Raw genomic sequence first — 15,641 nt, forward strand, 5'->3', positions numbered from 1 at the left:
TTATACACGTGTCCTTCCTTGGATTAATAATGAGCAAGTGACAGTTAGAGCACTTAGGGATGTTGGCACATGTACAAGGCTTGAAGCTTGGACTCCCAAGATGTCACAGATGACGGCACCAGGTGAGCTGTCACCTGAGATCCTGGGCGGAGTAAGAGGGACACTCAGTGTATAAATGAGCTCCCAGCACTTTCTCTGCTCAGACTCCTCTGAATATTGTGGCTCAAGACTCAATATACAGCCAACGCAACCATGAAGATCACAATTGCCTTTCTGGTGGTGGCTCTAGTCTGCTTCTGTCAGGGTAAGAAACCTTTAAATTAGTAAAGAATATTGAGCAGAAATCTCCATATTTACTGAAATTTGACCTTTCATGCTTTAGGATGCAGAGAATTCCTGAGTGAACGCTTGATATTCTCTTTTGCATGCAAATATCCAGGATGGTTTGAGTCTGGTATCCGTGCCCTGAGAGCAGGGAGTATGGGGCAGGCAGATTAGCTGAGAAGGTACTGGAAGTCAAACTTTAGCAGGATGCCCTCTGAATATTTATAGCACTGAACAGGATGGCCAGATTTCTAGTTTTGAGATGGAAATTCCTCCTATCAAAAGCCCAGTTCAGGTGTCTGGCACTCTCCTGACTCCCTTCCCCATCCTCCCCCACCGCTGCACTGTCAAGCAAAAAAAACAAACAAAAAACATTAACATAAAATTACAGACAAATCTCTGGTTCTGGGTCTGGTCCGTATTATTCCTGGTCAGAATTCATTTCTGGTCTGTGACTTGGAACTGGGATTTGAGTCTTGCAATGCGAAGGGCCTTGAAGGTTTGCTTTCCTGCTGCTCAGGGAGCCCTGATATTTTAACATTATGGGTACATCCAGCCCAGGGTTTACACACTTAGAATAATTGTTTTCTCCTATACATTCCTGTCCCTTTCTGCTTTGTTGCCCAAATGCAAGACTCTGTAATAAATCTTAGCTGGCAGATTTTAAAGCATTTCCCAAGCTTCACTAGATCCTCGTGTTTTCTACACCTTCCTGAGACTCTACCCTGTTGCTGATTTTGTTATAATTCACAAAAGTCAAAACTTTCCCAATAGCCCTTCTGCAATATCGCTTATGAAAACTTTGGAAAGAAGGTGTCCAAGGTTAGAAACACCATCAGTGTGGATAATATGTTGAAATGAAATCTTCTGCTCATTGTTCAGTGTGGCTAAGATAACAAATAAAATGGCTATGAACGATTAAGAAGGGAATGGAAAATAAAACAGAGAATATCATAATGCCTCTGTCACTGCATGGTGAGGCTGCACCTTGAGTATTGTGTGCAGTTCTGGTAACTGCAGCTTAAAAAGACAGAGCATGGCCGCCGAGCTGTAAGGGCGTGAAGGCTGCTGTCTCTGGCTGTCGTCGAATTTTTTTCTTGAGCTTCCTTATTTCCTTTCTCTTTTTTTTTTTTTGGGGGGGGGGGGAGGAAAGACCATGCCACATACTAAAAGGAAAGCCTGAATACGAGATATTACCTCAACCCCGGAACGGGACATTCGACAGCCGAGGATTGATGAAGCTTTCACCAAAACGCCGATAGTCAACCCGGATACTGAAGTCGCTGCAGCCGGTAAGGAGCAGCTACTAAGCCCCTTGACTCTGGAAATATCGCTAAGCCCGGGTGTACCAATAATACTGGACCCACCCCGGGGAATTACCATGTTTGGAACGGCTGTGCAAGCTGCGAGAAAATCCTATAGACAATTCTTTAATCGCAGCTGGCATCCAGAGAAGAGAGGAGAGTTACTCCGACTCTTCGGTAAACCATGGGAGACCGGGTTCCAGGAGCCATAAGAACCGGGAGAAAGAGCAATGCCCAGAACAATAGGGAAAAAGTGGTGAAGGCCTTATGGAGTCAGGAACTGTGAGTAATAATAATATTACCCTTTACATCGTTACTCCAGCTCTCGCGCCTTCCTTAGAAGAAATAAGGAATATTTTGATTTCTATGCAGAAGTCGATTAACACACTAACTGTTACTGTCCAAGAAACTATTACCAAAATGCAGGTAGTAGAAAAAAAAGTGGTGAAGGTGGAGAAACAAATAGAAGTAATGCATGGGAAAGTAAAAGAGATTGAAAACTGTTATGTTCAGGCTTGTGAACCCTTGGACCGATGGGAGGATGGTATACCTTAGGAGGTGGATCTGTAGGTTCTCCCATCGGGTTGCGAGGCAGAACAGAAGATGCGACCAGTGGACCCTCGGCACAGGAGACTGAGATGGCTGTGGAGGCAGACGAGGAGATGTGACATTGAGGAAACCACTGAGTCTTCGCCACTGGAAGCCCGCGGTCCCCCTGGAGGAGCCCGTAGGGACCCGGGCCGCTGGGACTTGGGTGGGCCCTTGGAGACGATGGTCCAGAGGAAGTCAGAAGTCAAGTGCCAGAGGGTCGTCACTTACCAGGCCGAGGTCGCACACCAAGGGATCGCCGCTTGCCAGTCCGAAGTCACACACCAGGAATCACTGCTTGCCAATCCGAAGTCGGGAACCAGGAAATACTAAGACTATACAGGAACCAAGAGGCAAGGGTCCAAGGCACAAGAAGACTCACCGAAGCAAGCAGAGACAAAGAACGCTGGAAGGACGTTGGCAAGTCAAGGAATGAGCAGAGGAAGCCTCCTTTTATACTTCCTCTGCTCTGGCTCATTGGAAACAGCTGTAGGTAGTTAAAGGGACCTGGTCCCTTTAAATCTGGTGAGGAGGCGCGGCCTCGCATCTAAGATGGCAGCGGCCATCTTGGATTTTGGCCGCGGAGGAGAAGCTGCCTGATGCCGCACGGGAGGAGCAGGAATGGCTCCCAGCCCGGCAGTCAACCCGGAGGCCCATGCCGGTGCATGGGAACAACGGACACCGGATCAAGGCTTCTCTCCCCAATGCTGCCGCGGCGGGTCGCCGGCATGGTCAGGAAGGGGGGCGCGACCACGGTCGTCCGCGGCCCGCGGAACACAACAGTACCCCCCCTCTCTAGGGCACCTCCCTGGAGGCCTGGGTTTAGACGGATGGAATCTGTGGAATTGCTTAAGCAAGTCCCAGTCTAGTATGTTGGCCAACAGCTCCCAGGTGTTTTCTTCAGGGCCGAACCCCTCCCAGGCTAACAGGTACTCCCATTTCTTTCTATGCTTCCGTACGTCCAATACCTCCTGGACTTGATAGGTGAGGTCGTCTTCGGAGGCAATAGGTTGGGGAGTCGGAGGCATACTGGAAGGCCAAGATAACACCAGGGGCTTCAAGAGGGAGACATGGAACGTGTTGTGTATCTTGAGTGAAGGCGGTAGACGAAGCTGATATGATACCGCACCAACCTGTTGAATGATGGGAAATGGCCCAATAAATCGAGGGGCCAATCGCGCTGATGGTAGCTTCAGGCGGATGAACCGGGTGCTCAGCCATACCTTTTGACCCGGCCTCAGAGGCGGGTATGACCTTCGTCGCTGATCGGCATATCCTTTTGCCACCTGACTTGCTTTGATCAATGCGCGCCGTGTGGAAATCCACAGGCAGTGTAGCTCGTCTGCAGAGAGTTGGGCTACCGGGGACGTGACTGAAATGGGAACTGGCAGCGGCAGGCGTGGCTGCTTCCATAGACTATCCAGAATGGCGAGGATCCAGAAGCCGTGGAAAGATGAGAATTGAGTACAAATTCTGCCCATGGCAGCAGACTTGCCCAGTCATCCTGTTTCTCATTTACGTAGATACGGAGGAACTCCTTTAAAGTTTGGTTCGTTCTCTCCGCTAGACCGTTGGTCTGCGGGTGGTAAGCAGAAGTGTAGCCCAGGGTGATGTCGAACTTCTGGCAGAGAGCCCTCCAGAATCTGGCAGTAAATTGAGGGCCTCGGTCTGAGAGGATACTTCGTGGTAGACCATGTAGTCTAAAAATGTGCTGGACGAACAGTTGGGCCAGCTGTGGTGTGGACGGCAACCCTGGGAGTGGCACGAAGTGTGACATTTTACTAAATCGGTCGATGACCACCCATATGACCGTGTTCCCACTGGATGATGGCAGATCGACCACAAAGTCCGTTGCAAGATGTGTCCATGGTTCCTAATGAGCTGGTAAAGGCTGAAGCAAGCCTGGGGTCGAACCTGGAATCCTCTTATGATGAGCAAATGACTGGCAGGACTCTACATATGACCGGACATCTTGGCTGACCTTAGGGCACCAATAGTATCGGCGGAGTGTCTGTAAGGTCCGAGATTGTCCCGGATGACCAGAGCAATGGGAGTCATAAGCCCATGCCAGGACTTGTTTCCGCAAGTGCGGCAGAACCAGAGTTTTCCCGGGAGGGACTGTCGTGGTGGCGGACAGTAGGACACGTGACAGCTCGATGATGAACTGAGGGTCATCAGAAGTCTCAGTATCCTCGAAGACACATGACAAGGCATCAGCCTTGAGATTCTTCCCGGCAGGTCTATAGCGGAGGATAAAGTTAAATCAGGAGAAGAATAACGCACAACGTGCCTGTCGAGGGTTGAGTCATTGTGCCCAATGCAGGTACTCAAGATTTTTATGGTCTGTATAGACCGTAAACTGGTGTTGTGCCCCCTCTAGCCAAGGACGCCATTCTTCTAGGGCCACCTTTATGGCTAAGAGCTCCTTGTTGCCAATGGCGTAGTTCTGCTCTGCAGGAGAGAACTGACGGGAGAGGAAGGCACACGGGCGTAACTTGTGAGTTTTGGAAGTCTTGCTCAGAACGGCCCCTACGCCTTCTGAGGATGCATCCACTTCGATGACATATGGCCGTTGCGGATCCGGATGGCGTAGGCACGGCTGTTGCAGTAACGCCTCTTTGAGGCGATGGAAGGTGGCCTCTGCTCCCAGAGGCCAGTTCTTAGGATCCGCACCTTTCCAGGTCAAGGCTGTCATCGGGCAACGATGGACACATAAGGAGGAATAAAGGAGTGGTAATAGTTGGTGAAACCCAAAAACCGTTGGAGTGCCTTCAGTCCGGACGGCTGCGGCCATTCCCGAATGGCTTTTAGCTTCTGGGGGTCATAAGAACATAAGATAAGAACATAAGAAAATGCCATACTGGGTCAGACCAAGGGTCCATCAAGCCCAGCATCCTGCTTCCAACAGTGGCCAATCCAGGCCACAAAAACCTGGTAAGTACCCAAAAACTAAGTCTATTCCATGTTACCATTGCTAATGGCAGTGGCTATTCTCTAGGTGAACTTAATAGCAGGTCCATACGGAATACTTAATAGCAGGTCTATACGGAATCCCTCACTGGAGACAATATACCCCAGGAAAGGAAGGGACTCCTGCTCAAAAAGGCACTTTTCAAGTTTCACATACAGTCTATGTTCTCTTAGACGTTGCAATACTTAGACGACGTGCTGGCGGTGAGTGGTCAGAGAGTCCGAGAATATCAAAATGTCATCCAGGTACACGACCACACACCAATACAAGAGATCACGGAGTATCTCGTTCATGGTGTTCTCAAACACCACTGGAGCATTACAGAGCCCGAACGGCATCACCAGATACTCATAGTGGCCGTCTCGGGTGTTGAAGGCCGTATTCCATTCGTCACCCTCCTTGATGTGGATCAGATTATAGGCCCCTTGGAGATCCAACTTGGTGAAAACCCTCGCACCTTGCATCCGATCGAAGAGCTCGAGATGAGGGGCAAGGGGGTAGTGGTCCTTGACCGTTATTGCATTCAGGCCCCGGTAATCGATGCAAGGGCGAAGAGTTCCGTCCTTCTTCCCAACGAAGAAGAACCCAGCCCCCGCTGGGGACATTGACTTCCGAATGAAGCCCCTCTCCAGGTTCTCTTTGATGTACTGAGTCATGGCTTGCATCTCTGCAGGTGAAAGGGCATAGGTGCGCCCCCAAGGGGGCGCAGTGCCAGGAAGGAGGTTGATGGTGCAATCGAATGGTCGATGAGGCGGCAGTATCTCGGCCTTTTGCTTTGAGAAGACATCCGCGTATGAGGCATAGGAGACCGGCAGGCCCTGAAGACTGGTGAGGGCGCTGGAGCATGAGACTGGAATCACTGATTGGAGGCAATTGCCGTGACAATTCGGCCTCCAGTGGGATAATTGAAAAGTCTTCCAGTCGAGCTGAGGACCGTGTTCCTGGAACCAGGGAAGACCCAGAACGACAGGGTGTATGGAATGCTCCAAGATATGGAAGGACATCCGCTCACAATGTAGGAGTCCAACCCTCAACTGGACGGGTTCTGTGATGTGTGTCACACATCCCGGGAGGGGTTTCCCTTGGATCGATGAGATAACCAATGGAGCTGGAACACGGATCTGTGGGATCTTCAAGTGCTCCACCAGGCTCTTCATACTGAAATTGCCGCCAGCGCCAGAGACTACCAGAGCTAACGTGTGGAACTCACCAGCTGCCGACGTTAGCGCCACTGGTAGAGTTAGTGGAGGTGCAGGTGAGGTTAGGCCCAGGAAGAGACCTCCTTCAGGTCCTAGGCCCGGGAGTTTCCCGGCTGCACTGGGCATGCGGCTATTTGATGACCTGCCGCGCTCTTGCGTGGAAAGTCTCCCACTGTCCCAATTCCATGGGCTCTTCGGCTGGTGTTCGGGGGGTTCTCGATTCCTTCTTGGGAGACAGCGAGGACCTCCTTCCTGCCTTCCCTTCAGGAAGACGAACCCGCATGCGACGATCCACTCAATTGGCCAGGTCTATCATGCCATTAAGATCATCTGGGAGTTCCCTCGCTGCTAGTCCATCCTGGAGGCACGGGGCTAGCCCTTGCAGGAAGATTCCATGGAGGCAATCCTTCCTCCAGTTTAGCTCTGCGGCCAAGGTACGGAATTCTGTCGCATACTCGGCCACTGTCCGAGTACCCTGTCGCAACCGGAGTAGTAGTTCCGAAACAGCAGTAGGTTTACGGACAGGCTGATTAAAAATCTGTCGAAAGGCAGACAGAAACTGGTCCAGATTTCCAAACACCGGGTCTCTTCTTTCCCATAGGTGAGAGGCCCAGATCAAGGGCTTCCCATTGAGCAGGGACATAACATAACTAGTCTTGACCCGGTCGTTAGGGAATTGAGCGGGCAACAAGGAAAAACGGACCTGGCACTGGCTAAGGAATCCCCGACACAACTTCACGTCTCCGGCGTATCGAGAGGGCGCCTGGGAGTTGCGTGGGAATTACCTGCCCAAGATCGCCCATGGTAACCTGCACGGGGCCCTGACGAGTAGAGAGGCCCCTGGAGCTGCAGGCGGGGTCGGCAGAGTGGGGTTCATGGGCCCTAACACCTCGAGGCATTGGTTCAGGCCCTCCACTGCAGAGACATGGGCATCCAGGGTCTTTTGCTGGTCCATCAGATGCTGGGCCATTCCTGGAATGCCTGGCGGGCAGATACCTCCGCCGGGTCCATGGACTTGGAAATCTGTTATGCTCAGGCTTGTGAACCCTTGGATCAATGGGAGGATGGTATACCTTAGGAGATGGATCCGTAGGTTCTCCCATTGAGTGGCAAGTCAGAACAGAAGATGCGACCAGCGGACCCTCGGCGCAGGAGACTGAGGTCGCTGTGGAGGCAGACGAGGAGATGTGACGTCGAGGAGACAACTGAGTCTTCGCCACTGGAAGACTGCGGTCCCCCCTGGAGGAGCCCATAGGAACCCGGGCCGCTGGGACTTAGGTGGACCTTTGAGAAGTCAAAAAGTCATGAGGTCGGTGCAAGGACTAACTGGAGCTTCACCCCTGGAAGCCCGCCGTCCCCCCCGGGAGGAGCCCGTAGGGACCCAGGCCGCTGGGACTTAGGTGGGCCCTTGGAGACGATGGTCCAGAGGAAGTCCGGTCAAGTGCCAGAGGGTCGTCGCTTACCAGGCCGAGGTCACACACCAAGGGATCGCTGCTTGCCAGTCCGAAGTCACACACCAGGATTTACCGCTTGCCAATCCGAAGTCGAGAACCAGGAAACACTAAGATGAGACAGGAATCAAGAGGCAAGGGTCCAAGGCACAAGAAGACTCACCAAAGCAAGCAGACTCAAAGAATGCTGGAAGGACGTTGCCAAGTCAAGGAATGAGCAGAAGAAGCCTCCTTTTATACTTCCTCTGCTCTGGCTCATTGGAAACAGCTGTGGGTAGTTAAAGGGACCCGGTCCCTTTAAATCTGGTGAAGAGGTGCGGCCTCGCACCTAAGATGGCAGTGGCCATCTGGATTTTGACCGCAGAGGAGAAGCTGCCTGATGCAGTGTGGGAGGAGCAGGAACGGCTCCCAGCCCGGCGGTCAACCCGGAGGCCCGCACCGGTGCGCGGGAACAACGGGCACCCGACCAAGGCTTCTATCCCGATGTTTCCGCGGCGGGTTGTCATCACGGTCAGGTAGGGGGGCGCAACCGCGGTGATCCATGGCCGCGGAACACAACAAAAACATCCAATTTAACCTGATAAAGTCTGATAAAATGATTGAAAATAAGATGGAAAATCTTGAAAATCTATCAAAGAGAGCAAATTTGAGGATTCTAAATTTTCCTAAGAGAAAATTATTGTCCCCAATGGAATTATTTAAAAGTTATCTTTTAAATATACTGAAATATTCATCAGATGCACTACCTGAAATATCAACTATGTATTACGTGCCAACAAGACAACCAGTGGGTGGAAGTATACCACAACAGGAAAATCAAGAAGAATTAAATTTGAACTTAACTGATTTTCTGGAAAAATCTTTTGAGGCGGACATAAAGTCAAGAGCAGTGTTATTGTGCAGTTTTCTTTTCTAACTGAAAGGGATAATGTAATGAGACATTATTTCAGGTTTCAAAAGTTAAAATTCTATGGGCAAACAAACCAAATTTTCCCAGAAATTGCGAGGACGACACAGTTAAAGAGGAGGAAATTTCTCATGATGAGGCGGGAGTTGATCGATAGAGGAGTAAAATTTATGTTACATTTTCCATGTCAATGTATATTGCTTTGTGGGGATACTAAGTATATTTTTAACGATCCAGAACAGCTTTATTCCTATTTGGATGCTAGTCCATGTTCCTGAGATCCTCCCTAAGGTATTGGTAAAAGGAAAGATTGGCGAGGCCCTACAGCTGTGAGTGTTGCAGTTGGACACTGCTGGAGAGATAGTGGACCCTTGGGCCGGCCTACCTAGGGTGACAGGGCAGGCCGGGGGGCGGAGCCACAAGCAGGAGGTGTTCACCCAGGAACCAGGGACCCCCCGGGAGGAGCTTGGATTAGAGGCAGAAAGTCCAGGGGCTGAGATAGGCTTATACCGGGACCAGAGCAAACAGGAAGGATAGGAAGTCCAAGGTGCCCGGGAAGCAGGGGACCGGCTGTACAGGACCGAGGGCCGGCTGAAGGCAGGGCAGTGGGCGGCAGCGGAGTCTGTAGCAAACTAGAGGCTGAAGCAGGCTGTAGGCTGAAGCGGAGTCGGTAGCAAACAGGAGGCTGAAGCAGGCTGTAGGCTGAAGCGGAGTCGGTAGCAAACCGGAGGCTGAAGCAGGCTGTAGGCTGAAGCGGAGTCGGTAGCAAACCGGAGGCTGAAGCAGGCTGTAGGCTGAAGCGGAATCAGGCCGGGGTCAGAGGCTGGCTGCAGGCTGAAGCGGAGTCAGAGGCAAACCGGAGTAGGAGGCAGGCAGCAGGCAGAAGCGGAGTCAGAGGCAACCGGAGTCAGAGGCAGGCAGCAGGCAGAAGCGGAGTCAGAGGCAAACCGGGGTTGGATGCAGGCAGCAGGCTGAAGCGGAAGTCATAAGCAAACTGGAGTCAGAGGCAGGCAGCAGGCTGAAGCGGAGTCGGAAGCAAACCGGAGTCAGAAGCAGGAAACGTGGAGATCACCAGGAACGCAACTAAGAACAACTATGGAGTTGTGAACCTCGTTGCAAGGCGATGAGAGAGAGTTTGAGAGCCAGTTATATCGGGGCTTGGGCATGACGTCAGCAGCATGGGCGGGGCCAGGCTTCTGGGAGTTGAGCGCTCAAGACGGGCGTCCTCGTGCGCGCGCGCGAGACTGACGAGAAGCAGGCACGTAATGGCGGCCGCCACGTGGAGTGAGAGAAGCCCCCAGGGTCCAGAGCGGGTGGAATGCGGTGATTCCTGAAGAGGAGGTAGGCGGGTTTGAGCCCTAAGCGGAGGGAAGTGGTAGAGACCGCAACAGTGAGCATGTTAGGAAATATTTATTTCCTTAAGTATTCTGCTATAATTTATTTTTCTTGGTCTCCACTGTTTCTTTATTAGATTCAATGGGGTAGATTTTAAAAGCCCTGCGCGCCTATTTTGCATAGGCCGCCGGCGCGCGCAAAGCCCCGGGACGCACGTAAGTCCCGGGGCTTTCTAAAATGGGCGGTCCGGGAGGGGCATGTCTGCAGTCCGGGGACGTGTCTGGGGGCGTGTCTGCAGTCCGGGGCGGTCTGGGGGCGTGGCCGAGTGCCCCGACACAGCGGCCTGTGTCGGGGCCTGGCCAGCCGGCGCGCGCAAGTTACACCTGCCAGCGGCAGGTGTAACTCCAACGAACAAGGTGGGGGGGGGGATTTAGGTAGGGCCAGGGGGGTTGGGTTAGATAGGAGAAGGGAGGGAAAGGTGGGGGGGGGACAAAAAAAAAGTTCCCTCTGAGGCTGCTCCGATTTCGGAGCGGCCTCGGAGGGAACGGAGGCAGGCTACGCGGCTGGGCGTGTGCAGGCTGCCGATTTTGTGCAGCCTTGCACGCGCTGACCCCGGATTTTAAAAGATACGCGCAGCTACACGCGTATCTTTTAAAATCCGGCGTACTTTTCTTCGCACCGGTTGCGCGAACAAAAAATACGCATCGCGCGGTTTTTTTAAAATGTGCCCCAATGAGTTTTGCATTCAGATTATGATAATTGGAATTGTCAAGAATTCATATATTGATGGAAAGTTATTTTCTCAATCTGTTTTTTTGTATATCACATTGTTAAGATTCCTGTATAAACGAAAAAAAATGTAATAAAGTATAAATTAAAAAAAAAAAAGAGCAGAATTAGAAAAGTTTCACAATGACACTTTTGCACATTCTTCTATCCGTAACATATCTAAAAATAGTTGTACTCTGAATGAAACGTCACTGTGTTCTAATAAAAAATATCACTGACCATTTTAGCTACCTTCTGGTTTGAATTTATCTAGTTATTTTTCTTTTGAAGGCATGGACTCCAGAATATATTATTCCAATTGAGGTTCCACTGGGGACTTATGGACAATATTCTCTCTTTTTTTTCTTCTGACCACTCCTTTCCCTATGCACCCTTCTGAATTTTGCCTTATCCACTTGTTTGGCAATCTTAAGATCATCAAGTATGATCACCCCAGATCCTGGTCTCGTTTCATTCTTAGGTAAAGACCTCTTTGGTTTTCTATCAGTGTAAAATGAAACCACTTTTTGTTCTGAGAGAAAAGGTGCAACTACAAAGGTTAAGAGTACAACAGGCATGGGCATTGTTTAAAAATACCATCTTAGAAACCCAATCCAGATGTATTCCTTGCATTAAAAAAGGTAGAAAGAAGGCTATATGACTACAGGAATGGTTAAAAAGTGAGCTGAAAGAGGCCATTTTAGCCAAAAGAACTTCCTTCAAAAATTAGAAGAAGGATCCATTTAAAGAAAATAGGAAAAATCATAAGCATTTGCAAGTTAAATGTAAGACATTGATAAGAAGAACTAAGAGAGAATTTGAAAAGAAGCTGGATATAGATTGAAAAAATTTATAATAAAAACATTTAAAAATATATCTGATGCAGGAAGCCTGTGAGGGAGTCACTTGGACAGTGAGAGGACAGAGGGGTTAAAGGGGCACTTAGAGAAGATAAGGCCATTACAGAAAGTCTAACTGAATTCCTTGCTTCGATGTTTGCTGATGAGGATGTTAGGAGATACCTCTTACTGAAACACTTTTCAAGGGTGATGATTCAGATTAACTGAACCAAATTATGGTGAACCTAAGAGATGCAGTAGGGCAGATGGACAAACTGAAGAGTAGCAAATCTTCTGGACCAGATGGTTTACATCCCAGGGTTCTGAAAGAATTAAAAAATGAAATTTAAGATCTATTACTAGTAATTTCTAACCTTTCATTAAAAATATTCATTATACCTGTTGACTGAAGGGTGGCCAATATAACCCTGATATTTAAAAAGGGTAGATATTCAAAAGCCATTTAGATGAATAACTCACAAGTTATGCATCTAAAAGGGTCATAGGGCATATTGAGCCGGATGTAAAAGGGGCGTTTTGCTGGCGTTCAGGGCGGGGTCCTGTTATCCGGCCTTGTGTGAGCAGATACCTTCAGACTTAACTGGATATAGGCACCATTTAAAAAAACACCTCAGACTGCCTGTGCCCCACCTCCCTCCCACCGAGTTGGAAATGCCGTATAGGGCCAAACTTACCACCCTCCCAAAACAGCCCGTCTATTGTTAAAATAGACCAGGATTCCCAGGGCCAGGATTCCCCTCTTCTGCATACCCTGCTCCTATCTCCCCTTAGAATTAAAAACTAACATATTGTGGGATCCAGACCCCCCCCCCCTCCCCCAAATGCCCACCCCAACCTTTTCCCTTTTACCCCCTGCCCCGTACCTTTATCTGAAGTTACTCTCCAGGATTGCAGTAGCTGCCGCTCACTCCCCCACCCTTGCCTTTCATTATAAATCTTTAACCAACAGCAACACATCCCAAACAAAATATGTGACTTACTGTACCGTTGACCCTTTACATCCTGGAGGTCCCAAAACACAATAAAGAGTGCCCTTCCTGCCAGATTGACCTAGGTTTTATGCCTCCAAGGCTACTCCCCCACCAATCAGATCCCAGTACCTATTTAAGGGTAAATCCACAGCAAACATAACCCTAACAACATCCAGGTTACAACATCTCAGGACAGCCCATTGTTCGACATGAGGACACCTGCCCTCCAGTGGTCACTTAGGGGTACTGCTAGCACAATATACTTTCCTCTGTAACACTCAGACCAAGGATATCCCGGGGTCTCCCCCACACAAATCTCCCATGTACAACAAAGTGAGATGGGGACACAACTAGTGAATCCTCCCCCCAACACACACACATGTAAAACTGTCGTGCCAGCAAAGTTATCTGAGTATGAGACGTCCATTACTGTGAAATGCTGCATCTCTAATCTTAAAATAAGTTCCTTTCTTACTGATGATTCATCGTATCCATACTTTCTGTAGCTAAATTATTTCAGTGACAACAAATGTAAGAAGTGTCTGTGAACATGCAATCTTCAGTTACACAACTTGTTTTCTCTTTCTCATCCACATGTGACTGCCGACACTGTAGGAGCTACTGCGGCTGCTATTACTGCTGCTATTACGGCTGCTGTCACTGAAAATGGAGAACCTAATGACAGTGTGACCAACGCTTCGGTAAGTGTGCGTGAGTAACATTAAAACAGGGCAGGTAAAGAAACGCGTGGTTTTAAGTTCCCTTTTTTCTTGCTATTATTACAAACAAAGCTCAGGCTGTAAAGATTTAACAAGGGGAGCTCCCATCCCCAAGGCATCAATCCACACTCCCTACCACCATGGCCTCGATTCACCACTGAACCCCTCGAACCCCTACCTCTACCTCCTCCGGGCCGCCTCTTCTTCTCACCCCCAATGCTCCTCTGTCACTTGTTGCCTGCTCATGGTGCTCTCTAAGGAGGGCATGTACAGCTGTTACCTGTGCATACTTACTTCTGCCATTTATTTATTTATTTATTTATTTATTTTTAACTTTTGTATACCGATCTTCTTGCATGAGATACAAATCAAATCGGTTTACAGTGAAACAATAACCTTGCATGAGAGCGTTACATAGAACTTGAAAAAACATCACAATAAAACTTTGAGTAACCTAGCATGAGAGTTAAATAACGTCGAAACAGTTTTGAATAAAAAAACATTAAAGTTAAAATAACAATCGAATAACATTAATCAGTTTGGGCTTAGTTGCAAAAAAAGGGTGAGCGGAAGATAGAAAGACATAGAAAAGGGGTGAGCTGTGTGAAACGGCAATAAGGGTCAGTGGAAGAAAGAGGAGGTGCATAGGGCTTGAATGAAAGAAAGACATGGAAACAATACCAGAGGGTATATGCGCCATTATCACGGGAGAAAAAGGTGCCTAGAGAAATTGAGAGCAAAGTATGATGTACCATACTTGCGAGTAGAAAAAGAAGTATAATCAACCATACTTGCAAGAAGAAAAAGAAAGGATTTGGGGAAACTATGTTGAAAATGGATTAGCTAACATGCGGGTTCAGGAAACACTAGGCTGAATAGCCATGTTTTGAGTTTTTTCTTGAAGGAAATTGGGCAGGGGTCTTGTCGGAGGTGTGGTGGGAGACTGTTCCATTGTGTAGGACCTGCCGTAGAAAGGCCCCTATTCCTTAGAGATGTTTTAGTTTGAGGGACGAAAAGAGTGCCTTGGTATGCTTTTCTAATCGGTCTGGTTGAGTTGTGAGTGCGCAGCTGGAAAGTGAGCTCAGTTGGGACAAGGTTGTTTAAGGCTTTGTGCATGATAGTCAGGACTTTGACTATCAAGGGTTTCTTGTTAATTTATCAGGTGTAAGTGTGAAAAGAGCTCTTTATACACCAAGCAAAAGGATGTGCCCCATGAAATTTAGTTCCAGGAAGTGAACTATATCATAAAGTCTTCACAATTCAAAAGGTTTTTTAAATTTACAAGAGCATAAAACAGGTTCACATTATAAGTTCAAGGAACACTAGGTTGGATATGCTCCTCTCATAATTTTATTTTATCATATAACGACTCAGCTGTCTCTTCTCCAAGTGGGCCCACAAAACAAAAAGGTAGGTGATCTATAAAAGCCGTGAGGAAGTAAAAAAAAGAAACAGATGCCTGACGTCCGTCAATTAACATTTATTTCAAAGGAGACAATAATAATAGAGATGTGAATCGTGTCCTCGATCGTCTTAACGATCGATTTCGGCTGGGAGGGGGAGGGAATTGTATCGTCGCCATTTGGGTGTTTAGAGTATCGTGAAAATCGTTAAAATCGTGAACCGGCACACTAAAACCCCCTAAAACCCACCCACGACCCCTTTAAATTAAATCCCCCACCCTCCCGAACCCCCCCCCCAAATGCCTTAAATTACCTGGGGGTCCAGCGGCGGTCCGTAGCTAAATCGGGGGAAGGGGGAGGGCAGGAAAACCGGCACACTAAAACACCCTAAAACCCACCCCCGACCCTTTAAATTAAATCCCCCACCCTCCTGAACCCCCCCCAAATGCCTTAAATTACCTGGGGGTCCAGCGGGGGTCCGGAATGGCCTCCTGCAATTGAATTGTGTTGTCTTCAGACGGCGCCATTCTGCGCCGCCATTTTACAAAATGGCGGCGCAAAATGGCGGCGGCCATAGACCAACACGATTCGACTGCAGGAGGTCGTTCCGGACCCCCGCTGGACTTTTGGCAAGTCTTGTGGGGGTCAGGAGGCCCCCCCAAGCTGGCCAAAAGTCCCTGGGGGTCCAGCGGGGGTCCGGGAGCGATTTCCTGCCGCGAACCGTTTTCCATACGGAAAATGGCGCCGGCAGGAGATCGACTGCAGGAGGTCGTTCAGCGGTCATTCCGGACCCCCCTGAACGACCTCCTGCAGTCGATCTCCTGCCGGCGCCATTTTCCGT

The 15,641-nt window shown here is 49.2% G+C and overlaps 1 protein-coding gene across 4 annotated transcripts in view; it reads left to right on the plus strand.

The window, feature by feature from the left end:
• The first annotated feature begins 203 nt into the window (after positions 1 to 203).
• Positions 204 to 15,641, plus strand: part of LOC115079368 (leucine-rich repeat and coiled-coil domain-containing protein PF07_0014-like) — a 127,677-nt gene continuing 112,239 nt past the window's right edge. For all 4 annotated transcript variants that reach the window (XM_029582893.1, XM_029582912.1, XM_029582902.1 and 1 more), the window contains exons 1-2: positions 204 to 304; positions 13,294 to 13,379. In XM_029582893.1, the coding sequence (XP_029438753.1) occupies positions 253 to 304; positions 13,294 to 13,379 (138 nt within the window). In that variant the 5' untranslated portion in view covers positions 204 to 252. The remainder of the gene's footprint in view (positions 305 to 13,293; positions 13,380 to 15,641) is intronic.

Source organism: Rhinatrema bivittatum, chromosome 1, assembly GCF_901001135.1.
Source record: "Rhinatrema bivittatum chromosome 1, aRhiBiv1.1, whole genome shotgun sequence".
NCBI lineage: Eukaryota > Metazoa > Chordata > Amphibia > Gymnophiona > Rhinatrematidae > Rhinatrema > Rhinatrema bivittatum.